Source organism: Chamaea fasciata, unplaced genomic scaffold (assembly GCF_029207755.1).
Source record: "Chamaea fasciata isolate MVZ Bird 193981 ecotype frontalis unplaced genomic scaffold, bChaFas1.0.hap1 SCAF_2, whole genome shotgun sequence".
Lineage (NCBI taxonomy): Eukaryota > Metazoa > Chordata > Aves > Passeriformes > Sylviidae > Chamaea > Chamaea fasciata.
In genome coordinates this window covers 7,260,694-7,287,262 of record NW_027094087.1, presented here as the reverse complement: position 1 = coordinate 7,287,262, position 26,569 = coordinate 7,260,694, and the positions used below count along the sequence as shown (strand labels likewise).

Sequence of the window (26,569 nt, the reverse complement as noted above, 5' to 3'; positions counted from 1 at the left end):
ATTTCCATTCATTTCTAGCCACTGTACAAGGTTACTAGAAGGTCACCTCTTGGGAATAAATAGAGCAATAGTTACAGTAGAAGACAATGAAAGCTGCTTATTTTTTTAGTTTAAGTGCTTATTGTTTGTGCAACTGCAAAGAATTGCAGCAATTGTTGAATTGTATTAATTGTATTAATTATTTTGCACTCTTATTGCAAGCTGGAGTAAAGAATCTAATCCAAGTATAATTACAATCATTGTTAGTATTATTGCTTGGTAGGGCCTGATCCATCCTTTTAGGTGCTCTGACTTTTGTTTGCCAAGGGCTTTGTGAAAAACATGTCTGCATCATCAGTAGTCAGTCCTGTTTGTGAATCTGGAGATGCTTCTGCCATCAAAAGCTCAGAATTCACTCTCACAAGTCTTGTAGTTTGCTGTGATGTGTGTGGCATTCAGCTGTTATCAACTGATTGGGGGAATGGACCTGTCCTGACTTTGGTAAAACTTTTAAGTGCAAGGATATGAAGGCTCTGAAAAGGGTTGGAAGCTTAGGCAGGTGCAGAAATCAAGCACAGGTTCAATCAGGAGTAATAACTGCACAGCCCGAGAAGCACAAAGGAAGGACACAGCACACAGTCCCCTTCTGCCTCTTTGCTGGTGCACTCTTGCAGGGGATTAAAACAGATCTGGCGCTTGGGGGTTGCTCATTCGTCCCTTGGAATTTGTACTTCCCCACAAATCCTCTTTTCAGGTAAGTCAAGAGAAAATGTTTCCCCCAAAGGAGGAGACCAGGAAGGGCTCAAGTGGACACTTTTGTTTCTTAGCTCACCCTCGAGTTATCCTGTCCATCTGTCTTTTTTTCCATCAGGCTCCCTGCATGCTGAATGCTGGCTCTGCTCAGAAATCAGCTTACCTAGTCATGTTACTATGAATGAGAAGTTTTATTATTTTTGGACCATGTGAGTCTTTCCCCAGTACATCACATAGTCAGTCATGTTGTACTACAGAACCTCTGACTACCTTAAGATTTAAGTGTTTTTCTGTTCCTTCTGTGGTCTCTATTGCAATAAAGGACTACAAATCACAAAGCAGTCAAAGAGTAGTGCACCGTTGCTACTTATTTAAATTCATATTTGAAAATGCTACTAGACATCACCCAGTTCATAATTTAATTTAGGAATCATGTTTGTTGTTGATGCTGGCTTTGTGTTGGGTATTTTTATTTTCTTTCTTCTCCAGTACCACTGTCTGTGGTATTAAAATGCTTAGAGACCTCGTTTTTCCAAGGTGCTCCTCAGACAGAGTTTCAGTAGTTCACTGATTATTAATAGGTCTGAAAATGAGGCTTCTTGTGTGCATTTTGTTGAGCACTGACCTCCTATAAAAGAAAAAATGAAGTCTTCCCCAGTCAGTCTTGCAGAACTGCCCAGGAAGTGGATTTTGATGAATTAGTGATCTGTTCAAAATTCAGTATGATTTCTATAATCTAAAAATACATTGAGGTCTTGGTAAGTAATTTTATTCTAACTATTGTAGAGAACAGTGGTAAGCCTTTTGTTTTCCCACTCTCTAGGAAAGCTTTTATTTTATATTTTCTGATTGTGGCACCACTGTTTCCATTGCACTCTTTCTAATGACATTTAGGTCTTTTCCCTGACTGCCATAATTTAATTTATTGCTAGTATGTATACATGCATGAATAGTTCAGATTTCATTTCCTAGATAGTAATTTGCACTTCTGGCATTTAATTTCATTTGCTGTTGGGCTGTATGTTTTATAGTTTCTGACTGGCTTTTCCCTCAACAAAACACTGCCAGCGTGAAATAATTGGTATGGGAAAAGACTGCACACATGGATTATGTATAAAGGGACTTAATTGATTATCTTTGCAAAAGATCCAAGCTTAGCTTGGTGTACATTTGCCCCAGTTTAGTCAATGATACCAAATTTTTCAGGATGGCTCAGCACATCACAATAATGCCTTCTCTCATGGGAGTGGATGCTCAGTTTTCCTGGGTACAAACCCACTAGGCTGCCCTTTGTGATTCTTGAAGTATGGGGTGAAATTGCAAAATTTTCAGAATTTTGCTTTTGGATGGTGTTTGGTGTTGTTTTTTTTTATTTTTTTATTTTTTTTTTAAATACCAAAGGTGTTTTTTTCTGTCCTCTTCCTTATAACAAGACAGTAAAATGCCAAAATAAATTAAAATTGCTATAGGGTATTGCTTTAACTTTTCCATGTAGTCTTTTTTATTTCTATTTGATCCTATAATAATCAAAATTCATTTCATATTCTATGAAAAATTTAGATGACAACCTAATATAAGATAGTGGTAGTTTGTCCGTAATAGAGTAGAGGAAATTAAAAAGTGTCTTGTGTGACTCATAAAAATTATCAGGTCACTTCTAAAAAAATTGCTCCATAAAATTACCCGAAGGAGAAGTTCTGCTGAACGTTTCTGCAGGAGCTTTTTAAATCAAAGAAATATTTCTTCAGTTCAGATTTGTCAAACGATTCACACAGTACTATATATTTTTCCCCCCTTTGTGCTTTGGCCCAACACTTGAGAAGAGAATTATGAATGTAAATGAATACAAATCAATAGGAACGCTGGTTTATGATTTCTCTGGGAATTTCTGTACAATTTGAGAGCAACTTGCTACAAGTTGAGCAGATGATTAAGGTTAACCTTGATCTTTAGCCAGCTAGGTTGGCTTACATTCCATCAGCAAGGGAATTAAATTTACTCGGACACATTTTAATTGGCATTTATGCAACATGTACTCACAGATGCTGAATTCATTGAGAAATACTGAGTGCCATCTGTTTAACTCTATTTCCTCTCTATCAAAGTATAATAAAATAAGGCCAGGGCCTTCTGGCTTGCTAATATATTTATCTTTCAGAATACAATTTTTAAATTACCGCACCAATAATGTGTTATTCTGTGCTAGATATTAATTTCCATGTATAATTAAAACTAACCTTATTTTCTGTGCTCTTTTTCATAGCTGTTTCTTCTGACACTTTTATGTGTGACATTAAATATCTTTAAAAATACTGGATGATTGTTTCAGTGCTTGCTGAGTGTAGGTGCAACTAATAGAATCACATGGAAAAATAATTGAAGTAACCAAGTAACATCCAGCTCATTTCTGAAGAATTTGGCTGCCTTTAAAAATGTGACTGATTATTACTGACTGACCGTGTTGCCTAAAGTAAACATGTATAAATCCTAGATGCATTTTATTTAGTGATAACACATGCACACGTTAATACTCCACGTATATTTGGGAATGTGAGAAACAAAAGGTGTTTGGATAGAGTATGTGGACAGTGTGGGAATACATATATATGTGTGTGTGTGTGTAAAAAGTATCCGTGTACTATTTTCCAACCTCATATGGTAAATGTAACAACAAAAATAAATACCATATGATGTTTTTCATAAATGGACAAAGCTGTTTTCAATCCCTGGTACCTCATGTGGGGCTGGATCCTCTTACCGCATTCTAGGCTCTGTGGTGAATTTGGGCTCAACTGCTTCGTTCTAACTCAGATGGTCCCTGGTGTAAAATCACAGGTGACACAAAGCAGGGCTGAATGCAGGTCGTGTACATGCACCCCTCCCCTCTTTGGTAAGGAAGTAATAAAAATGGCAGCTCCTATTCTGTAAAATATATGATTGTTATTTAAGGTTTTTCAGGGGTTTTTTTCTGTTGTGTTTTGCTTTTGGTGGGCTTTTGACTTGGTTTGGGTTTTTACCTGAACATGTACTTTTACCAGTTTCAAGACCTGTTCCCTGCTTTTGGCATTTAGAGGGAGAACTGAGTCATCTCTCTCTGACTGAAGAAAACTTTTAAGTATATCTAAACTTATGATTGCTCCAGAAACACTGGGACATGCTTAGGCACTTTTCTAACTTAAATTTCAATATTTCTGTTTTATTTTTGCATTCATCGAACTCATGGAATCTGCAAATTTTCATGATGATGCATAGAAGGTTGCTGTTCTTTTAAATTAAAAATTATATTTGTCTCTAAATTAGTTACCTTTCCTTTGCATTCTTTGGGTAGAAGCTGTTTAATGCAGTAAGAGTTTTCTAAACTGTTTAGGTCATACTTCTACTTGTGCATAGGCCACTCTTTTTAAGCATGAGAAATGGTTTTTTGTTTTTTTTTTTTTTTTTCAATGCTGAAATGTTCATCTTAGTTCCTCTGCTGGATTTTCATGTTTTTCTACTTTACCTTATATCGGCTTTTGAATTAATTTAGATCTGTGTTATAGGAAAATGTGAAACTTGCAGAGGGTGAGAAGGTTAGAACATAAAATACTGAGTACAGCAAGTTAGTAAGATGAAGGAACTATGGTAACATCTAACCATGAAATCACATACTCTTTCTCTTTTGTTTTTTTCACTATATCTTCTCTCGTCCCAAGGCTTTCTTTGCAGGGTAAGCTGGCTGATATTTGAATGTAATTTTTCAGATTATACAGATAATTTGTGACATTTTCCTGTTGTACTTGTGCAAGATACTTGCCTTTGATAGTGTGTTTGTGGTGCTGTCTTCATGTAAAGCCTGTTACAACAGTGCCTCAGCTTTCATCGTTTCTCTCTGGTGGGTTATATTGAAATAATAGTAATTCCCTTGCACGCTACGCAATTACCCTTGCTAGATGATAGTGGATCCACAGATTCAGTTTCAAAGGAAAGGTTAAGACACCATAAGTATCTTTTTCCTTTGAAGTATGCAGTGGAGACTTCATCTGGGGATGAAAGGGTGCTGACTTCTAGGCCAGTGGGGGCTTAAAGGAAGAATGCTCATCTCAAATATGGGCAAATGAGATTGTTTCCATCTCTCTGCCAACAGTGCCCTATAAAACAATGATGCTTCAAAGAGATGAAGAGTTAATCAGATAGATGTTGATGGATGTAGCAGGTTCACTGTCCAATCAGACTGTAAGGAAAGAAAAAAAAAAAAAAACCAATCCCTTCTGGAAAAAAAAAAAAGTAATAGAAAATATATATGCATGTAATAGGATTTTCTTGATATTTATTTCTTGTTACCAGCAGTGCAAAGCTACGACTATTCCCACTTGAAAAGTATCTTTTTAATTATCCATCTGTTTTTCCCTTACCTTTCATTATTCTGTCTGGATTGGTGGTTCTGTGTGCTTCAAATGGTATGTAGATTAATTTCAGTTCTGGAAGTCTTAAATTATTTATACTGCTTGGGAATAATGTGCATTCCCATTGTTTACAGCTCTGGTGTTTCTGATTATGTAGCACCAGTCTTGTTTTGCTGAGAGTGTCCTCAGTTGATTAACTCTCTGGATAGTTTGATAATGGCCCATATCCAAATGATGTATATACAAATCCCAGTTGTTTCCATGAACCTTGGCAGAGTTTACTGAGGTATTCGTTACTGTTTTGGTTTTTTTAGAGGAATATGTATAGGGTTACCCCCTTCCTCTTTAAATTGTTTTCCTCTGAGAGATTAGAAAGTGTTGTCTGTCATACAGTTTCACATGTTAAAATAACAAAGCCTACCCAGGCGTTATGTGTACAGATACAGTGATAAGAGAAGTTTGACACAATAATGGGAATAAATCCTAGTGACACTTCTTACTTCTGATAGCCAGTATAACTTTCATAAGCTCTTTGTAACTCCCTTTATTTCCCCTGCTTACTTTTGCACTCTTAAGGGTTCCCATTTTAGACCAAGGTCCGTCAATTCAGTGGCTTTGTGGTTATATAATACTATTTCTGTGGCTTTAGTAAGGACACAACAGATACTTTTCTTCCCCCCAAAAAATCCAAAATATACAAATTGGTTTTGACAAGGAGCAGCAGTGCACAAATATTGTGGATTTGGTACTACATTATACTCTTGAGTACTTTAGTTCTGAGACAAGTATTTCATTGCTGTAAAGCCAATGAGAAATATAGCAAAGACCAAGTACCTGTGTGCACCTTACAGTTTGTATAAACACTAGGAGTGTCTACTATTTAAAAGCATTTTCTGCCTGAAGCAGCTGTAGTGCCTCAATCTGAAAGTTCAGGAAAGCTTTTGAGTAATGACTTGTGGTAATCTACTGAAAGGTGCCAGTCAATTGCATTCAAGCACACAAACAGCAGCACAGCACTTTTTGCAATAAAGACAGTATCTCTTTTTGCTTTAGATTCTCATATATAAATGAACATGGTGACTTAGAAGGTTCTTATTTGCTGGTTTGTGTTTCCTTGTTTCCTCTCAAGGCTTGCATTGCCTGTTTAGTCCTCTTGCTCCTGGTGGTTTTGTAATGACTACCCAAAGTCCAAGCAATAAATACGCTGTAATATGAACTTAAAGCTTAACCGGACATTTCTGAGATTGTTACAATGGATATTATTAAGGAATTTTTATTATATCAAGTGTTAGTTCTACTGTATGTTCCCTATGTGTGCAGGAAGGAATTTCAAAATAATGCAACCCAGAAGAGGTGTATTTATAGAGAGAAACATTTTTCCTGGAAAGAAATGTCCACACTGTGCACGTTTCAGGAAGACTCCAGTTGGGTCTGTTGTAACCTGGTGTTCATCTTCTGGTCTGGCTTCATCCATCACCCACTGGACTTTTCATTTACTAGAAAGTCCTGTAACAGCAAAAAATATGTTATCATACTGGATATCAAAAAAACTCAAGTGTAAGGATTTTGGCAATCCAGATACTTTTGGGGGGTTGCTTCCCCTCCCCTCTCGCCCCTTAAATCAGTTTTTTCTGAGTGAACTATTACAATATACCAGTAGTTTTATCTTGCAAGTTCAGTGGCTTCTAAGTATCCTTAATTAATAGCAATGAATTTACTTTTTTAAAACTGTCCTGAAAAGATATGGCATTCATATTTTGGCGCCTACCGATAGTCTAGACCAAATCTCATAATGTTTTCAAGCTTACTTTTTGTGCCTAAACATACAGAAAAGAACCAGGCCACTGAACTGACTTGAAAATTGATTCAGAATTCATGGAGAAATGAAAGGATCCTGGTCTCAGACAATACCACATTTGCTTTTTCTCTCTATAACAAATTCTGAATGAAAATCTGGGAAATTAACCTGGAGGGGCTGCTCAGCACAGGTGGGAATTGAATTAACAGAGCTGGTAGGTCGTTGTGGAGGGTACCACAGTTCAGGTTTGTGAGGGCAAGGGAAATTCAGTGTAGGTACTTCTGCTCAGGGTACCCATGCTCATGTGGAATCAAGAAAAAGTGTGGTCTTGTTGAGTTTTGTTCAGACTTAAGTTTCATCGTTTGCAGGTAGAAACACCAAAAGCAAGGGGAGAAAAGGTAACGGTCAAATTACTAAAATTTCATGTTACCTCTGTAGTTTCTTGGGAAGTTTTTTGGGCATTTCCATTGTACTGCAGTTTCTTCCAGGCTGTGAAAGAAAGGGAAATGCAGTATTTCCCCCATAAATATTCGCCACCTTGATACTTTTGCCTTCCACAGCTGTTTCCATTGTGTTGGTTTGCTTTGCCTTGGATGAATTTATAAGTTCCCATTTCAAACAGTCTAAGCTCACCTGGAAGTGATCCACTTTCCTTTTGCTGTAGTGGTAAGTGCTGATGTGTTGCCCTGCCTGCCACAACTGTGCCTCAGAGCATCCCAAAGCTGGACACTGGTGGATGCCAACATCTCTGTTGTACCTGTTATTAAAGATGCTATCTTTAGGTGCCACACTGAAGTTATGCAACTTAATGTTCCCCGTGTATTAAAGTATTAATGAGAGCACGGGGTAGAAAACAATGATTGTGGCCTGATATAAAAGGAAGCATTTAATCAAAATTAAAATCTTCAGTAATGAAATCTGCCTGGCTTTGTGCGCGTTCTTGCTCACGCAGAGCATTGCCCTCTGTTTCCTTTTGTTAATTCTGAATCAGACTCCTGGCTGCTGCCTTACCACGTGGGGGGGATCCACAACTCCCTGCACTCCTTCCTGCCAGCAGTGAAGCAGACTCTGCTAGCCGGCAGTGTTTCTCTGATTTTTCCTCAGTAGCACTTACTGCACATTAAACACTAACATATTGATCAGTTGGCACTTTGCCTTTGAATATCTCATAGGGACTGAAGCCAGCATGAGAGTCCAAATGCAGAAGTACTTTTTTTGTATGATTTTACTGTCTTTTGCCATTTATGATAACGTATAAATCTCCAAGAGCTGCAATTCAGAGTTTCAGCTTGGTGAATTTGGTGTGTCTGTTTGCTTTCAAAACCATTTTTCATTGTTTTAGCTATTAAGTTTGCTACTTTCTGTGGTGCTCTTCGTAGGATTTTACAATATTCGAAGCCTTCAGATGGTTTCCTAAATTATGAGACGTCACTGTAAATCATAAAGATGTCTGTCTTGAGATTTTTCAAATTCTGAACAGTAAAATAATTGAGTGTGTGATATTTTGCCGTGGCTTTGTGTAGTGGAAAAGCAGAATGATTCATTTCTTAGGATATGCGTGAAGTAGAACAAATGTTTGCCTGTACCATTTGGGATCTAACTGAAAGCAGTTAATTGAATTAGATGAAGACTATATTTCTCTATGACCTCTGTGTGAGGCTGTCTGCCATTTTCCCCTGAGGTGATTCCCTGCATTGTTTTCTAAAACCACCAAAAGTAATTTGGAAAGTATATGATATTTGGCATAAATGTAATTTTGAAATGGTTTATCCATTTCTACCACGGCAATCTCTTGTCAGATTACGTCTTGAATGTTTTAGGATTTTAGAAAACAAGACAGCATTACCACAAGGATGATGTATTCACACACTGGGGAATGCAGGGTACAATTGATGAAACATCTACTATCTAACTGAGGTATGTCCTGCTGTATAGCAGTCTGGAGAGCTAAACAAAAACAGTGGAGCTCTGTGGTCTGCGGTAGATTCTGCCAAGACAATAAAACGTTGTACAATAAGAGAACAATAGAACAGCATAAAAGTATATGTAATAGTTCAGCAACATTCTGAGCTGTGTGGCCTTTGCTGTAGTGTGTGGTGCCAACAAATGCTGTTCTTAGCTCTGCTGTTACTCAGAATGAGCCACTCAGCCATATGAGGTGCCTGCATCTTGCCCCCTCTGACTGATGTTTCAGGCTTGACCTCATGTCTAATGGGGGAATATAATTTTCCGGAATATTAAAGGAGCGACTTAGCTGTTTGAGTGGGATAATGATACTCTATATTCTCTGATATTAAAATGTCATTTTTTTCAACCACTTTAAGAGCATTATGGGGATTTTTTTCGTGGAAATAGTGTCCTTTCAAAAAATGTTGATGGTAGTGGTACAGTTATAACACCCTAGAATTTGCACGCTAAGCAGAAGGATGGGGCTAAAATTGTTCTGTGGAGGCAGCACCTTTAGCAGAACACTAACACAGGGCATATGCAGATTTAGAACTACTGCAGAAAAATTCTTATCAAGGGCATGGAAATCTTTATTTCTTTGCACATGTTTCCTCTGATAAGTTTTTGACTCCTTCAGAGTGAAAGGATGGTTACAAGCAAACATTACAAGTACGGCCAACATTTAAGTCTTTCCTGTACTACAGGAAAAGTGCTGCCATCTCCATTGGCAAGACGCTGGAGCAGTTGCTTCTCTTTTACCAGTACAGGTTACAATTAATGAAGTTCCTTCAGATTTGGCCTCCTGAGGAAGTTTCCATCCTAGGAGGTATGGGAAGAGTAAGTTTTTCACAACACAAGCCAGCGTAGCTTGCTGTTTGAGAGAAACGCCTTTTTAATCATTTGCAATCTAGCTTCATTTGCCATCCTAACTCTAATCTTATATTGAAAACGGGCTAAATGTCTGCTTCTGTCCTTGCTACCTGTATTCCTTTATCTGAGTTAGATGACAGAGGCGTTTCTGGGTTGGTTCTTGTGTTCTTCCTTGAAAAAGAACTCTTTGACTCATGAAATAAGTGTAGTGAGTAGTTAAGGAAAATACTGGAGTTCCGGTGAAGTGTCTTCTCACCTTTTTTCTTTCCTTATTTGGTCTTTATATCTCTTCTTTGATTTCAATTCTCTTTATGATGTAATTTGATGGCCAAGACATGCAGCCTCTTAATCTGGTTCTCTTTCTCCATTATAATCTGATCTGAAGGAAGGCCAGTGCAGCCAGCAGCTCCCTGCAAACTAAACATCAGAATCTAATTTGGAGTGTAGAGAGAAAAATCTTTATTTACAGAATGCGGCAAAATCCCTGGATATAAAATGCACACCCTTCTTTGCCTTATAAAAAGTAGTTTGTGATGTCTGAAGGACACTTCTTGGCTGAGCTATACCTAAAATCCCTTAGTTTGTGTCCATAAGTTTGGAAATACAGTGTGTTAGTCATGCTAAAAATATTGTCTGTAATCCATCATGATTCAAAGAACCCCAAAACAAAATGTAAAATGTGCTACTACTACTGCTGCTACTACTACTACCAGAAAATACCTGAAAATATGTAATATGTATGACAAGTGAAAGGAAATAATCTCTGCAGTCTGTAGAAATTAATCCCTTCTTCCAGGAGGTAAATTCTTAGTTACAGTTAGTAGACGCCTTGTCCTGGAGCATAATATGGGGAAGACATTGAGAGGGATTGCTCTTCCTACATAGTCAGTCAAATTAATTATTAGGTCCCTTCTCCTTATCTATTTTCAATTTTCAATCAACCTAAGGGACACTCTCAGAGCTGTGTGCCTGAGGCATCACAGATCCTTCAGGATTTAATTAGGTTTCCCAGTGCTGTAGCATGCTCTCTGAGGCCTGTCAGTTACCCTTTCTCACAGGAGTTAAAATTACTTTTTATATGACTTATCAGATTTGGTCATTTAATTGATTCTCAATTCATCATCTAATCCATTTATAATTTCCTTTCCACACGTGGAGATACTGTTATAGGCTGACAGCTATGTTACCCAGTAAGATTCCAGGCAGTATTTAAAGCCCAAATCTTAAATGAATGAAATGAATTTAGACACTCCGAGTGATCGCCGTAATTTTTTGCAGTAGTTTTCAGTAACTTTCAGCCAATGGTTTTTACAGAAGCCTTTTTTTTTTTTAATTTTTTTTTTTATTTTAAAGTCATTCTATGCAGTCATAAGTTTAATGCCAAATGCCTAAATATTTAATTGCTTTTGCAGTGTAACATATTGCTTGATTCAAGCATATGACATGTATTTGCCATCAGCACCTTCTAAATATCCAGTGATATTTAACAGTGATCCAGCTGGTGCAGAAGTCCCTGATTTCCTCCTACTGGAATGGATTAGAAGCAGTCTGGTCTTTTATTTGCTGACATGTATTGCTGAGTGTCTTAGGGAATGACACTTTTCCAGAGATGGTAATTATTAACCTTAACAGATACAAAGATCTGAATTTGATGCTGCTGTATTGAATCATCAAGTGGTTTAGGTTGGAAGAGAGCTTCAAGCTCATTAAATACAGCTGTTAACTGGGTACTGACAAGTTCACCACTAAACCATGTCCCCTGTGCCACATGTGCACGTTTTTTAGATCCCTCCGGTCATGGTGACTCCACCACTGCCCTGAGCAGCATATTGCAAGGTCTGAGCACCATTTCATTTCAGTTTTCCTGATACCCAGTCTAAACCGCCCTTGGTGCAACTTGAGGCCATTTCCTCTTGTCCTGTCACTTGTTGTCTGGGAGCAGAAGCCAACCCCCACCTCCTGGCTGCACCCTCCTGTCAGGCACTTATAGAGAGTCATCAGGTCTCCCCTGAGCCCCCTTTTCTGCAGGCTGAACACCCCCAGCTGCTCCTCATCAGACTTGTGCTCCTGACCCTTCCCCAGCTCTGTTGCCCTTCTCTGGACACTCTCCAGCACCTCAGTGTCCTCCCAGCAGTGAGGGGCCCAAGACTGGGCATAGAATTCAAGGTGTATCCTCATCATTGCCATGTACCAGACGACAAGCACTCCCTTGGTCCTGCTGGTCACTCTATTCCTTAGTCAGGCCAGGTGCCATTGGCCTTCTTGGCCACCTGAGCACAACCTGGCTCATGTTCAGCCACTGTCAGCCAGCACCCCCAGGACCTTTTTCAATGGGCAGAGAAAAAAAAAAAAAAAAAAATCAATCAAAACCGTATTTTTTTAGTGAGAATCTGTTTTAAAACAGCTTAAAGATTCCTTTAATGGAGACAGGACATTTTGTTAACATTTTAGAAGTGCGATCTAATTTCCACTGCTGCTGTTTTATACACCTGTCACTTACATTTAACTCTGTTGCCTTGGTTCTGTTTGCCAGTGCTAAAACAAAGCCCTGTTCCTTTGTTGCTTTGACTGTCCGTGCTCTCTGCTGGTGTCATCAGCTGGATGGTTCTAGTAATGTTAGTACTAAATTACATAGGCTGGTAACGTGAACTGAATGCTGCTTTCTGACACCTTTAATCTGTTAACCTTCTTACAGCAGAGCGTGATGTGAGATTCAGTAAAATCTTTAGCAGATCTGCATGTTTGAGAGGCAATTCCCCATTGCTGGAAAGTCTGCATTACTCTGCTGGGTAGTAGGAATGCAAGTTTTCTGAATTAAAGCATTCGGTATATACCATTCACTCTTTAATTAATTCTTTAAGTAATTCTTTTTCATTCATTCAAGTTAAATGCTATTCTTCAGAACTCTTTACTCTTCCAAATTCAAATTATTGTTAAAATTTCTATATGCCTCTTACAATGTCTACTAAAATCTTAAAAGTGGTGTCATTTCAAACGTAAAAATAAATCATTGGCAATATGAGAACAAGCATAATAATAAAAGGCAGTTCTTAAATTGTTTCAATGTCTAAAAGAAAGGCCTTTGGAAATCTTTTCTTGCATTCATTAACCCTTCAGTTTCTTCCATAGTGACATAATGGAGGAAGTGAATTTGTGAACCAGCTGTTTAAACGAAATTAGTTGATCTCAGTGGTAATAAAGTAGAAAAACCACAGTTGTTTTTCTGAGGAGTTTTAATGGTTGTTTCCTTTCACTGAAGGAGATCCTAAAATAGAAATATGGATAATGTTGTGATCTCAATTACGTAGACTCAGGTAAAGGTCTGAACTAACTCATACAAATACATGTGACTACTAAGCAAAAAGCCTTTTGATTTTAAAGTGCTTTTATTTCTTCAGACTTCGAGGTGGTAAGACTTGCTGAGGGGCAGAGTTTAAAGCAGAGCAGGACAGCACGGCATGAAGAGATGATGCTGAATGTGTTGTCATAAATGTATAGCTGAGGATTAAAAATAGATGTCTGGTGTGATGGTGCCAAGAGGTGTCCATTGCTTTAGAATCAGCCTCCTTGCAATGAGCAGCCTCCTCTGTCTGGAAACCTGTTTGCTGTGAATTCTCAGACTGTGCAGTCACAGGGGCTGTGGTTGGGGCAGTGGCCACGTGTCCAGTCCTCGTGTAGTTTTTGAGGCTCAGAGAAGGCTGAGGAAATATTAGAGATGTGGATACTGAGCTGATGGGCATCTGCTCATCATAAAGGAGGCTTTTAGTCTGACTGAGCAAGGGGTAGCAAGAGGTCAGAGTGCTGCCAGGTAGGAAAAGTAAGAGAACTGGAAATGATGGAAGTGAGGAGCCCTGGGCATGCTGGCTGTGACTTCCAGCCTCTTGGAGACTTGTGGAAGCATAGACATCTTTTGAAGCATTCCATATGGCACTGCTGGACTTGGTCACTGCATGAAATTATTGCCTGCATGGCATGAGTGGTCTTGTTAGATCATCACAACAATAATTTCTGACTATTTATAGCCCTACTCCTTCTGTTCCGTTTTAATTACTATTTATTTTAGTTAACACCAATGGTGACCTGGTTTTAACACCTTCAGAAAGGGAAAGAAAGAATTTTTTCAGGGAATAAGTTTAACTTTTTATGACTGCATAGAGACTTTTAGGGAGGTCTCTTCAAAAAGAATATTTCTCATTTGTAAATGATCAAGTTTTTGGTCAAACCAGGTAACAGTTTAATGAGGTTTAACGTATAATATGGTAACACATGGGTTGACTTAAATTTGATAATGCGTACCTTTGTTTGTTTTTTTTTTTCTTAATTAGGTGTTCTAACACTTTCCTGTTAGTGGCATGCATGTATTAAAAATTATTTCCTGACATCTGTATAAATTTCCTGCCAGCAAACTCTTTAAACAAGGTACCATAATTCTGGCTGATGCTTAAGTTAGTTGTAATTAAAGTTAGGCACCTGGTTTGAAGCACTGTTCCAACTGACAACCATCTTACATTTGAATGCCAAAAATGTCTGCTGTGTCCCAGTACATTTGAATTACAAGTTCAGTGGGTAGTGGGGAAAAGGGATCATTGCTGATCCTAAATTACAAGAAGAGTTCTGCTTTTGAATAACAGCTCAATCCTGACTAAGCAATAATTAGTTTCTCTTTGATTACAGCTTCATGGGATTAGAAGATTTATATAACCTCCTGAATCCTATTTTTTTCCCCTTATCTTACAGGCTTTTAAAGCAAGCTCTCATTTTTGATGTTTAGTTCATACTTTATTAGTCAAATGAAGTATTGGGTGGAAACTTAGTTTGTAAATATTCCTTTTTTGTTGGGTAGGAAAAGGAAAACACAGAAATACTTTTTATATATTGAAAAGGAATGGAAATAATGGAATTGGTGGATATTAAAAAATACTTGAAATTTATTGCAACTTTTAACAAAATTAGCCAAAAGGCAGGGCAGTGGGCCACTAAGGTTGTATTCAGCTTGTCTGATGTCTGGATGGTTTTGTTTGCTGTAGGAAACTTGCTCATTAGCTGAGGTCTAGTTGTTTTTCAGAGAAATGCGATGATCATTTCTTCTGTTTATTTCACTTTCTTTTTCCACCAGTTTTGAGGCACATGCTATTTGTCAAAGAAAGATTCAAATTATCTTCATGCTGAAAGAGTGGAGCTTTTTGGGGTGTCTTCTGTTAAACAATTGTGTCATAGTTTAGCTCACCAGTCTCTCTCTATGAAGCAGACTTGTAAAAAAAATACTGTGTTTTGTGGGGGATGGTGCAAGAGAGTTAATGGGAAGCAAGCCTTCTTATAAAAATTAAAATGGATTGAAACTGCCTTGGTCTGGTTCAGAAACTTGCAGCACAAGCATCATCATTTCCCTCCTCTGTTCACTGGGTGACCATGGCTGTAGGATCTTGGTTGATTAGGGACCCCAGATATGTTTTGGTGCACTGCTTTGAACTGATCTAGCTTGAAGTGTCTGGACTAGAACAGACCTGTAATCAAAATTTTCAGGAAATTTTCCGATTTCCAGATCTTAAATGATACCACCTGTTAAGGCATGATATCCACAATGTCTGATGGTAATTTGTGTGTTCCTTACAAACTCATTCTTTTCAAGTATTGACTAGAACTTTCTGGTTGGTTTATTTTATCTTGCATTTTATAGATCCCTTCCAAATCACAGTTATTTAAAGATAAACTGCGAAGTAATCTTTCTGAATTATCTGCAATTTATGTAGGCAAAAAAATCCTGCCTGTCTTCCTCCCATTGGACCCAGTAGTGTCTCCCACTCTTTTTCATAGTAGGCAACAAAGAACTTAAGAAGAAAGCACTGGGTGCTGCATTTTGCAAAGCACTGTTTTGATGCCATCTCTGCTTATCAATAAATTATGTTGCTTATCAAATGAAAAGTTTTCCTCAAGTGGTTGCCAGTTCCCTTCTTCCCTGAGAAAGATTCTCTGGAGAAAGTAAAACTCTTTAGTGGATTGAAGAGTACACGATCTGAAGTAGTTGTGTGAGCAGTTGACTTTCTAAGTGGAGCTACAAAAGTTGCTTTCGAACCTGAATAGTTCAGCAAGATCATGCAGTTGTCCCAGCTGTGATGTGATGATGGTTACAATCACCCTTCACTGGATTTCAGAAAATATTAGGTAAAAGGCTTGAAAATCTTAAGCAAGGCCTGGCAGAAATGGGGAGGAGAGTGTTGTATCTATGAAGATTCTTCAAAAAATGGAAAAAATAATCAAATGCCCTCTTAATATATCTTTTTTTCAATCCAGCTGCATACATGTAGAAAGACGTGAAATTTCACCGTTTGGTGACAAAAAGCATTTGCTCTAGTGGATTGCAAAGTATACTTCTAATATAACTTAAAAAGGAAATGTTTTCTCAATTTACAGTGATCCTTGACTATGAAGAACAGCAAAGAAAAAGGTTTTTTTTTTCAGTAAGGGATGAAAATTTTAGATTTATAACTTCATGCAAGATTGCCAGGGCCTGAGGCAAACAAAACCGAGCATGTATCTACTTTACAGCTGCAAAAATAATTACGATGACTATCCGTGGAGTAATCTCTAATGGATTACATTTTGTTAGTATTTCATTAAGTGATTTTAGAGCCAAAATAATTCATAGTAAATGAGGAAAAAAATACTTGTTTTGAAGTATCTGTGGCCTGGACCTTTGATGTCCTCATAAGCATTCTATTAAGAACTGTTTAATTTGTGAAAGGTCTTGTTTTGCAGGCAAGGTGCTATGCTTGTCAAGCTATTATAAGACTAAGGAGTGTAGAAATTACAGAAGTAATTTGGTTTTATTATGTAAGTACTGGACTTCTTTGTTGCTTCAAAGGTGCTAAAGCCATCTTAGGTGCTATCTGATAGTCCTTTCTCTTAGATTTATGAGGTCTTTCAGACTTGAAAAGCACTTATGCTTTATTAAGATCGCTTGATTTAATTTCTTTTTAAACTTCAGGCTGCTGTTTTTTATGTGTCTCTTAAATTTATCCAAATGATACAATCTTCAGCAGTAATAAGAGGCCTCTTAGTCATGGTCAAAAAACACCCCCTTTTTGTGTTGCAATAGAACTGTGGCGTAGCAAATGAACTCTTCTGCATTCTCATGTGCTGTTGGCACTGGGAGCTAGATCTGTGGGAGGGAGGGGTTAGTAACTTAGGGCAACTTCTGTGTCTTCTTCTTAAAGTTCTTTAATTTGAAGAAGTAGGGGAAAAGGAAAAAAAATAGTAATAATACTCTCAGTGGCTCCAAGCCAGATTTACTCTCTAAAGTATTAAATAGAAGAAATTCTTGGACTTGAGTAGAAGTAGTGTCCAGCTGTCCATTTGCACTACATGATTTATAGTGATCCATGTGTCTGGATGGCTTGAGGGTTTCTTGGGAACACAAGAAATTGTCTTTGGCTGCCAACACTAAGTTCAGTGTAAGTGGAACAAAGATATGTAATGTTTTCAGTGTATGTGAGTAGTGTTGTAACACTTCTATAACCTAAAATTAATTTGAAGTGCAATTTTGGTGCATCAATATATAAAGGAATATAGTAGGGAAAATGTAAGAGAATGTGGGTTGAACTTAATATTGTTGAAAGCAGAGGGAATTTAAAGGATTGGTTTTTTGACTTACCTTTCTGAATAACTAAAAATGACATCATTCCCCTTTTTAAAAACATGATGTTATAGCTGAAAATATTTTCAATTTTTCTCAAGTTCATAGGAGGAAAATATCCATGAGTCTTGCCTTTCAGGGAGAGAAATGCTTTGATCTTAGGTGGAGCATGCTTTCTCAGGCTTTTGTACACTAAGACATAGGTAAATATTTGATTTATTTGTTGTGTTGGTTTTGGGTTGGTTTTTTTTAATAAACTCTGCGTACTAGGTCTGTTGAAGAGACCTAATCTGTCCAAGAGAATATGGTCATTCAAAAGCATCTCGTTGTAGACTTGATGACTTCCAGGGGCTCCTTCCAATCTAAATTATTCTATACTATCTTCTTTAAGTCCTAAAATTCTGTTCTATTAGTTTGTAATGTTAATATGATAGAGACATATTATCCTTGACTAGCCTCTTTCAGAGCATCAGTATATCCTGTTTTTCTAGGACATACAGAAATTTTGCTAATTCAACTGAAATATTAGAAATGCCAGTGTTTCAGTGTAGAAGGGGATTATTATATTCATATCTTTGGTGAGATCTGTACTATATTTAAGTCTTTTTGACACACAGATATTCTTTGTTATTTCTGAAATTCATGTCCTTTATCTAGAATAGTGGCACAATATTCTTTATTTATTGTTTTTGATTCCTGCCTACACTTCTGTACCAGTGTGGAACTTTCCCTGTTGTGTATTAAGTTATGATAAAAGCAGGTGTGAGGAAGGTGTACATACCTCTGTCTCAAAGATGGTGACCATCAAGCCATCCCTCTCTGTAAGGTTTATTTTAGAAGGTTTTAAAGATCTTAAAATGATCTTGTAAGACCATTTTAGAAGGTCTTAACCAGCACAAAAGTCCTTACAGAGAGGGATGGCTTGGTGGTAGCACTGTACCTGCCAATCTGTAAGAACAACCACATTCCTTAACAGCTGACAATAAATCTCACCTAACTCACCTCCCCTTGAAACAGCATGAACAGCCAAACCCCTGTTCAGTAGTGAATGTCCATGTGTCTGGGATCCATGGCTTGGAGGATATATATATATATTTTTTTTTTTTTCCTGCAGCTTCTTGGCTTTATTTACTGTTAACACAAGATTGTTGAAGGCAGCAAGAGTGGCATACAGCTCTAAAAATCATGAGAGTCCTTTGGGTGTAGTGTGCTTTTCCATTACCCTGTCCTTTGTTCAGTGTGGATGGAGGAACAGCAGTAGAGAGGACTAAAATGTTATGTTTGTTGTCATTTGAGTTATTTATTTTTAGATTAAACCAAATGCCACTTACTCGCCAAGGCTTTGGAATGCCATTATTCTGTTAAATTTTGTTCCTGTGTAGTGGTCTGTTGAGCACAGGATGATGTCTGTCCTTCCCTTAAAAGAAAAATAATCACACAGCTATTGATAAAATCCATAGTGGATGACTGCAGGAAACTGGAGTTGCCTGGGCTTGGCCAATTGATGAGAAAGAACAAATTCTAGTAGTGAAGCTACAATAAAGATGTTTGTGGGCAAAGGTGGTAAAGTTGACTTCTAAATAAAGGATGTGATCCTGGTTTAGGCTAAGTAACAACTACCAGAGATCAGGAAAGACTTTAATATTTTTTTCTTTAAAAAGACACCAGCCAAATTGCAAAGATCAGTTCGGCTACGGCTGGGCAAATGTTTACTGATTTGTAATGTCATCAAAGAACTGAGTAGGTTATTTAGTTCATTATTTTTTTGCCCTAAAATCAGGGATGGGGACAATTTGTATGGCCAGTGGCCAACCTTTAACTGTAAACCTCTTAGTTACTGGCAGGCTGACCTTGTGTCTCAGGAAAAAAAGGGACAGAAAGCAACCTCTGCAGTGCTCTCCCTCAAGTCTCGTTCTCTCTGAGCAGAAAATACTGTGCCAGCTTCAACTGTGACAGGAATCATAGAATGCTTTGTGTTGGAAAGGACCTTAAAGACCATCTCGTTCCAACCCCCTGCCGTGGGCAGGGACACCTTCCACAGGCCAGGTTGCTCAGAGCTCATCCAGCCTGGCCTTGAACACTTCCAGGGATGGGCCATCCACATCTCCTCTGGCCAGTCCATGCCAGGGCCTTGCCACCTGCACAGTAAAGAATTCCTTCCTAATATCTGATCTAAACCTGCCCTCTTTCAGTTCAAAGCCATTGCCTCTGGTTCTCTCACAACATGCTCTTGTAAAAAATCCCTCCCAGCTCTGTTTATTAACTGGTCTGTTTGCTAATGTAAAATAAGTGCCAACAGGCACAATTAAAAGCCAATACAAAACACTTTGCTGCACTCTTAGTGTTTTGTATTAGTAATTATTATTGAGTATTTTTTTAATAATTATTGAGTAATTTTTTGCTTCATTGCCTTTATTCTTTCAGTTCTACGGGATGACTTCAGACAAAATCCATCAGATGTCATGGTAGCCGTGGGGGAACCTGCGGTGATGGAATGCCAGCCCCCGAGAGGTCACCCAGAACCCACTATATCATGGAAGAAAGATGGGACCCCTCTAGATGACAAAGACGAGAGAATTACGGTAAGTATAAAAAGTTTTTCCAAACAACACAGGAATCAACTACTCCGAAGTTTCTTGTCTCTTGAGCATGTGGGCATCTCTGGCTGTTCTGCCCTTTCTAGGATGTGTCCTTTCCTTGCCTCACAGGCAAGGGCTAGTTTGCATTTAGCCTGGAATGTAACCTCTCATCTCCTAGTGCCTCATTGCAGGGAATGCTTTTGTTTGTTAAAGAGGCCTATGCAAAACCTATGTTCTTCCCTTCCTCAGAAGAATTAGAAGCTTGTGGAAATGAACTTCATTTTGCTTACCACTGTCCTGTAATTTTCTTACCTTTTATCCACCTACAAATTTGTGCAACCTGTAATATCTGCCTTTGGTTGAAAAAAGAAACTACAAGTAGTCTCAGTGACATCTTATATAATTCTGTTGAAAATAACACACGCAGAAAAGTTGTGTGTTGCATTAGAAAGCGTAAAAAGGGTTTGGGGATATAGACACATTTCTTTAGAGAGAGAATGGCTTATCCTGCCACCTTAAATAAATCTGTTTTTTCATTAGAGGTGTTGTCATACTCATCTGTATCTGTAGCTTGCTGAATACAGTGCATGTCCATTCAAGAGTATGGAGAAAGCAGCTTCTCAAATCATAAAACTATCCTTTTGAAACAGTAAGCTGCTGAGCCTAAAGGCCTTTCAGAAATGGCAGTGAAAAATAGAGTTCAAAAATCATTTGTTTGCTGCCAACATGATGGTAGGAGAAACATCTTTCCAAATGAGAGAAACTGTAAAATCTGAAAGCCCATACTGTCCTGTTGGTACTGGAAAGATTGCTAGTGTAAAGCAGGATTAGAGGCACATACCATTTACATGCCTCAATCACATACCGAAATGTGGGAAATGTTTAATGGAAGTATTCTTAGACCCAGCAACCTAAGTATAAAATTACCATTTTGGTTTGAGATTGAAATTGCCTTTTTTTCCATTTATTTTTTACAAACAAGACAAAGCCCATGCATTCTGCAGTCGTGGCGTATGCATACATTTAAATTTTTAAGTACACTACCCAACCTACACTGATTGCTGGCTATTAACTCTATTCCTTCAATCATACCTGCTAAGAACTTGCAATTTCCTTTTCAAATCTCCTTCCAACCATGACAAGTCAATTGACCTGAGATAAAGGGAAGATTCCAGTGCTACCTATGTTTTTCTTTTTCCTCCAGGAAGCGCTTTCTAAACTTGTATTTTTTATTGCTGTAGTTTATTCTCTCGAAGGATTTTCAGGTGTTGCCTATTAAGTACATTTTTTTTGTTATACATGAAAACCGTTCCAGCTGCCAGAACAAAGACATACCCAGAACAAGAGTAGCTATCGCTGACTGGCAGTGTCACCTGAAGCCATTAAATCTTTTCTTAGGGTGAAATAAAGCCCCTCAGTTTGGTTTTATTTTCTGGTGTTTGTATCAAATGCTCACCCACAGAATATTTTTTCACCGTGTCATCTGGCAGAGCTGTTGTGCTTTATCAGTGTCGCCTCCCAGAAACAAACAAATGAAAGTGAGCTTTGCTGTAGGCGTAGATACACACTTGTTTCAGGTACCAAAATGAGGGATTTCTTTTCCAGAGGTGTAAATTAACAGAGCTGCCACAGCCCAGCTTAGCCCTGTCTGTCCATGTCATATGTGCCTGGCATTGTCCTCAGCAGCACTATGGATATCGTGGGTCCTTCCCACACAGGCCAGAGAGTCTGAGGCAACACTGTAGTGCAGATTTGCATCCTCTTACAGCTGTAGCAGGATCTTTTATCCAAATGGATAAATGTGCATTCAGATGCACCTCTACAGCTTTGCAGCCATCTGCATGGTCTTGCTAGTGGCTGGGAAGGGAGAGGGGATTGGGACATGGAGTGGACAACTTGCTAAAGGGCAGATGGGAATGAAATGGTAACAGTGAAACCTGACTTAGAATAATTCCATTTCTCTTAATTTATCTCCATAAAGACATTTCTATTTCAGTTTGGCAACAGGAATGAAAAAAAATCTGGAAGAGTACAAAAGCTGAAATGAGGATGAAATTGATGACAAGTTTCTTTTTTTTCTTTTTAATTAGGTGTCTACATTTAAAATGAGCACCTACCTTCATGTGGTGGCAAAATTTTGATTGACTCAGTGGCAGTAAATTTCATAATACAAGTGTGACTTTCCTCTTTTTAAGCCATGAAATTAGCAGATCAGGAAATGTCAAACTATATGTCTTGCTGTTCAATGTGTATGTAATACCAGTGGGCATTTAATAAATGAAAATCTTTGGTGGCTCCACTTCTGAAGCATTTCCAGTTGTTTTCATTCTTATAGGTTTGTTGATCTTTGACTCATTACAATTTTAAGAGTTCTGTAAGTGTCAAAGGCTGAGTGAAGCATTTTGTTATAATGCTTTCCTTTCTGACAAGAGATTTAAAATAAACATTAAGGCTGTACTTTTTCTGGATAAGGAATGATGCTTGACATCTTTTTTGATTCGTATATATACTTTCTTCAAGAAGATGACATCTCCATGAAGCGACCTTATTTTTAATATATGGAAGCGTTTTTTCTCCTCTGCAATGACAGTGTCATCTGTGAGTCAGAAAAACTGGACTTTTCAGAATAAGTACTAAGAGTGCCAGAGAGACAGAGGTGGAAGCTCCGTTCCTGACTGAGAGTTTGAAGCAAAAGATGCAGATAAATAGCAGATAAATAAGATCCAAGTTAAGGAATGACTTTCTCAGGAATGCAATAAAAAGAAAATATTATTTTGTCCTGGGTAGAGTTTAGGAAATCAATGTGTTTATGTAGGTGAGCTAATAAAAATGAGTCTTTTCATATTTTTGGTCCATTTGTAGGGCAAGTAAATGTGCTTTGAAGAGAAAAAACTGTATAGGTCTTTCAGGTTATAAACTAGGGTACGGAACAAATAGGAAATGAAAGTTAAGGGTGAGGGCAGAGCTATCTGTGAAGGAGTTTATAGAAGCAGACATTTTATTTGAGCACAGCTCTCCCAGGTTTAGACACTTGCTGTAGGCCCTTCAGTGCACAAATGTCTGTTGGGTGCACCTGACAGAGAATCGTCAGCAAATTTTTATATTTTTTTTGTTTACTCTTGAGTGTGTTGTCTGTAAACATTTTTGTCAGTGCATTGGGGCTCAACATGATTTTCTGTTATTACAACAATTTTTCTCATGTGTATTCTGTACACCATGGTATGAAAGCAAATGCTTGCTGTGACTAATCCCTCTCCAAATATTACAAATGAAGCTGGACCAGTCTTGCCTGAGAAGCAAACACTTACCTTTAGCTTAATATATTGAACTGGACAACAGTTATCGTGAGAACAGAGCAGAACTAGTACGATTCCAGGCTCGTCTAGTTCATTTTTCAATGGGATTACTGTGGAATCAGGAATCCCTCCTGCAATATATATATATATATATATATATATATATATATATATATATATATATATATATATATATATATATATATATATATATATATATATAGTTGAAAAGGAGTGATGGAGTGCCTCAGCTCGGTCCCGTGAATAGCTCTAATTTCTCACCGCAAACAGCTTAAAGTTCAAATGTATTTTTCCAGTTTCTTATATGATCCATCTGCACTAAGAGAGTCTGTGTGCCACTCCTCTTGGAGCTGAGACTTGGTGGAGAAAGAAGGTGCAGGGTATTGTCCATGAGAGAGAGAGAGAAGGGAGCGCACCAGGGTGGGGAAGTTCCTGGTTCTGTTTCCAGCCGTTCTTGGTGTTTACACATTTGGCAGTGGTGAAGTTCATACCCTCCCATTGCTTGGAGCAAGGATCTAGGCCAGGGCTCCAGGCTTCCAGGTATCCTTCCCAGGAGCAGCCCTGCTCCATCAGTCTAGCTGTCTTTTTTGCATGGCAGCACAGCATCATTAGGACGTAGCCACGTGTGTCACCTTGGTGCCAAAAGCTGTGAGTTTGCATTCCCTCGGGCTGAGGAGGAAGTGCAATCAGCAGTAGTTTCTGCTGACTGCTGTAATTACTGGATTTGGTCTTTCCAAATGTATTTTGTCTGCATGCACTTGGCAGAGTGTCAGTGGCTGCAAGTGCCATGAGCAGTGACTTGCTCAGGCACTCACAGTAATCACAGTGAGTATTAACCAATGCTCACTTGTAAGCCTGTTAATTGAGTGTGCCTCCATTCACTTTTCACCCATCTTCCTCCTGCAACCCGGAAACGTCCCACGTCCCACTACTTTTCAAATGGTGTTCCCACTGCCTTCCTAACACAGACCCCACCACGAAATTTTCACCTCATTCCCCAACCATTTCCTTCATCTCCCAGTGTGTCCTCACATCCACCCAGCCTGTGTGGCTCTATCACATGATTAGTGACATCTGCTTGTGAGGAGGTAACAATTTGGAAGCTCAGATAAGCAAACCCTCCTGCAGCATACTGTGAAGCCAAGGCATTCTTCCCTGGACTTTGCTGTTGCTGGGAATGGCTGGTGAGCTGTGATTTGTGATGGCTGTGGCAGTGTCTGCCTGTGTCAGGTTTGCTCAGAGCCTCCCTCGAGGAGCTGTGTTGCTGCTCTCTCTTCTTTGTGAATCCCAAATGCGACTGTCTCTGAATGAGATGCTGACATCAGTAATCTAACCAAGGTGGTGGGGCCTTTGAGCATATCTCTAGGCAAAAACTGGCAATAATTACAAACTCTCAGGAGTGCAGAGCGTTCAAAGGGGATTTTTGTGGCTCTCCCATCTAGACAGGGCAACCTCCATGTGCTTTTGGATCTATCAATTTATGTTTTAGCAGCAATGCCTGCATAATTGACTAAGCCTCAGTGAAATCAGGATGCAGTCAGAGTGCCTGTAATTATCAGTGCTTTCCCCATGGGAGAAAGTGGACATATCTTGCATAAGCTCTAGCCCAAGCTCATGTTTGAGCCAGGTTTGGAGGTCAGGATTTTACAGCTGAGTCTGTTCCTGCCCCATGACCACTAGTAGCCTCTGCTTCAGAAAGCTTCCTAATTGTTCACATCAAGTCATGGTATAGGTGTTAGAAGAAAAAAGCTATGCATACTGAACATAAAATTTTAATAGGTAAAATCTTTTACATATACATGAAAAAGGATGCTGGTACCTAAGAAAGAAATCCTTTGTAATTGAATACAAAAAGGAAAGTCTTTGCATTGAAACATCCATACAGCACTGTGATTGCAATTTCCCCCTCTTTCGCATTAACTCTTATCTCTCATTTATCCTGAATCATCCTCATTTGATTTTTAAAAGAAAAAGCTTGAGAAGCCATTTATCTTTCCTTGTTCAAGTTTCTTAGGTTTAAAGATCAAAGTTACAAGATGAATAATGCATACAGGTTTCCATTCCTTTTTTTGTGTGGCTGTCTTGTGACATCAACAGTTTTGAATGACTTACACTCTTATTTTAGATGAGCTGCAACTTAAATTTTCAATTCCTATCTCCTTTCCTGGCCCTTAAATAGTACATCACAAATGTGCAGCATTTATTGCATCTTACACAATGCTATTTTTGCATGAGTGAATGATGAAAACGTTTTTCAAAATGTGAAGACAAAGCCTTCTGATCTTCTGTTGTGACTGGAAAACTTCCTTTAACGGTACCATCCACAGGAAGATGTTTCATGTGCTTGCCCCAATTTTTTTGTTAATGAATTGTCACAGAGAGCTACGTTCATTCTTCTTGGTGGAGACCAGTCATAGCCTCATTGTGCTTTGGCAAGTTTAAAACTACATAGGTGGATCCCAGCATGACCTTGATCATAAGAAAAATGAAAAAAAGAAAGTGGAAGAAATTGCTAGGACTGTCAATTAAAAAGGAAAAGAGAAAGTGTTGTTAGTATTGGAGGGAACAGTGGAAAGAGCAGAAATTAATTCCCCCTTTAGGAAACGGTCTTTCTTTCTAAAGTTAAATTGCAGGGAAAAATTGCAATGGGGAAGTGAATCAAGAGAAATGAAAGAAAAAAAACCTGATTGAATTTGTTGGGGCATTTTGTGTGGAGTAACAGTCTTAACTCATTACTACAGCAATGCTCCTGACAGAAACCATACTGTTGCCGTGCCACTCCAAATGAATTCAAGATGTTTATCCTTATTTCTTTCTTCTGCATTTTTCTTTGTTTTTAGGTTTTTTTTTTCAGGCCTCCTTTCTTTTTCATTGATTTATTGATCGTTAATCTCTTAACACCTTCATTTCCCCAAATTGCATATTTCAGATACACAGCAAAAGAATGCACACTCTTATAGAAGCTGTAATTCTAATGGTAATATTGTCTCTGCTGTGGAGAGCTGCATGAGAGATCATGGCCTGGGTGCACAGCACACAAAGCAATGGGGGTGAGGGGAAGGCAGGGAACAAGGACTTACAGTTCAGGGTTTTATTTCATTTTAATTGTTTTTCTTTTTTGGGGCAGATTAAAGGGCAAGCAGCAATTTCCTACAGGCCCCAAGAGGGTTAGAAAGAGAAGTGTATTTTTTCTTCTGATTCCCAATATGTGCTGCCTCCCAGCAATTTCCTTTCTTCCAAGTCCTTTTACTTACTCCCAGGGAGTGTTGGCTTCCCGCTCTACCTCTCTTAATACTTCATCTGCTGATCCC

The 26,569-nt window shown here is 38.4% G+C and overlaps 1 protein-coding gene across 1 annotated transcript in view; it reads left to right on the top strand.

Annotated features, from left to right (window-relative positions):
* Window positions 1–26,569, top strand: part of ROBO1 (roundabout guidance receptor 1) — a 297,271-nt gene that overhangs the window by 163,801 nt on the left and 106,901 nt on the right. The window contains exon 3 of the mRNA XM_066208404.1: window positions 19,787–19,944. Coding sequence (XP_066064501.1) covers window positions 19,787–19,944 — 158 coding nt within the window. The remainder of the gene's footprint in view (window positions 1–19,786; window positions 19,945–26,569) is intronic.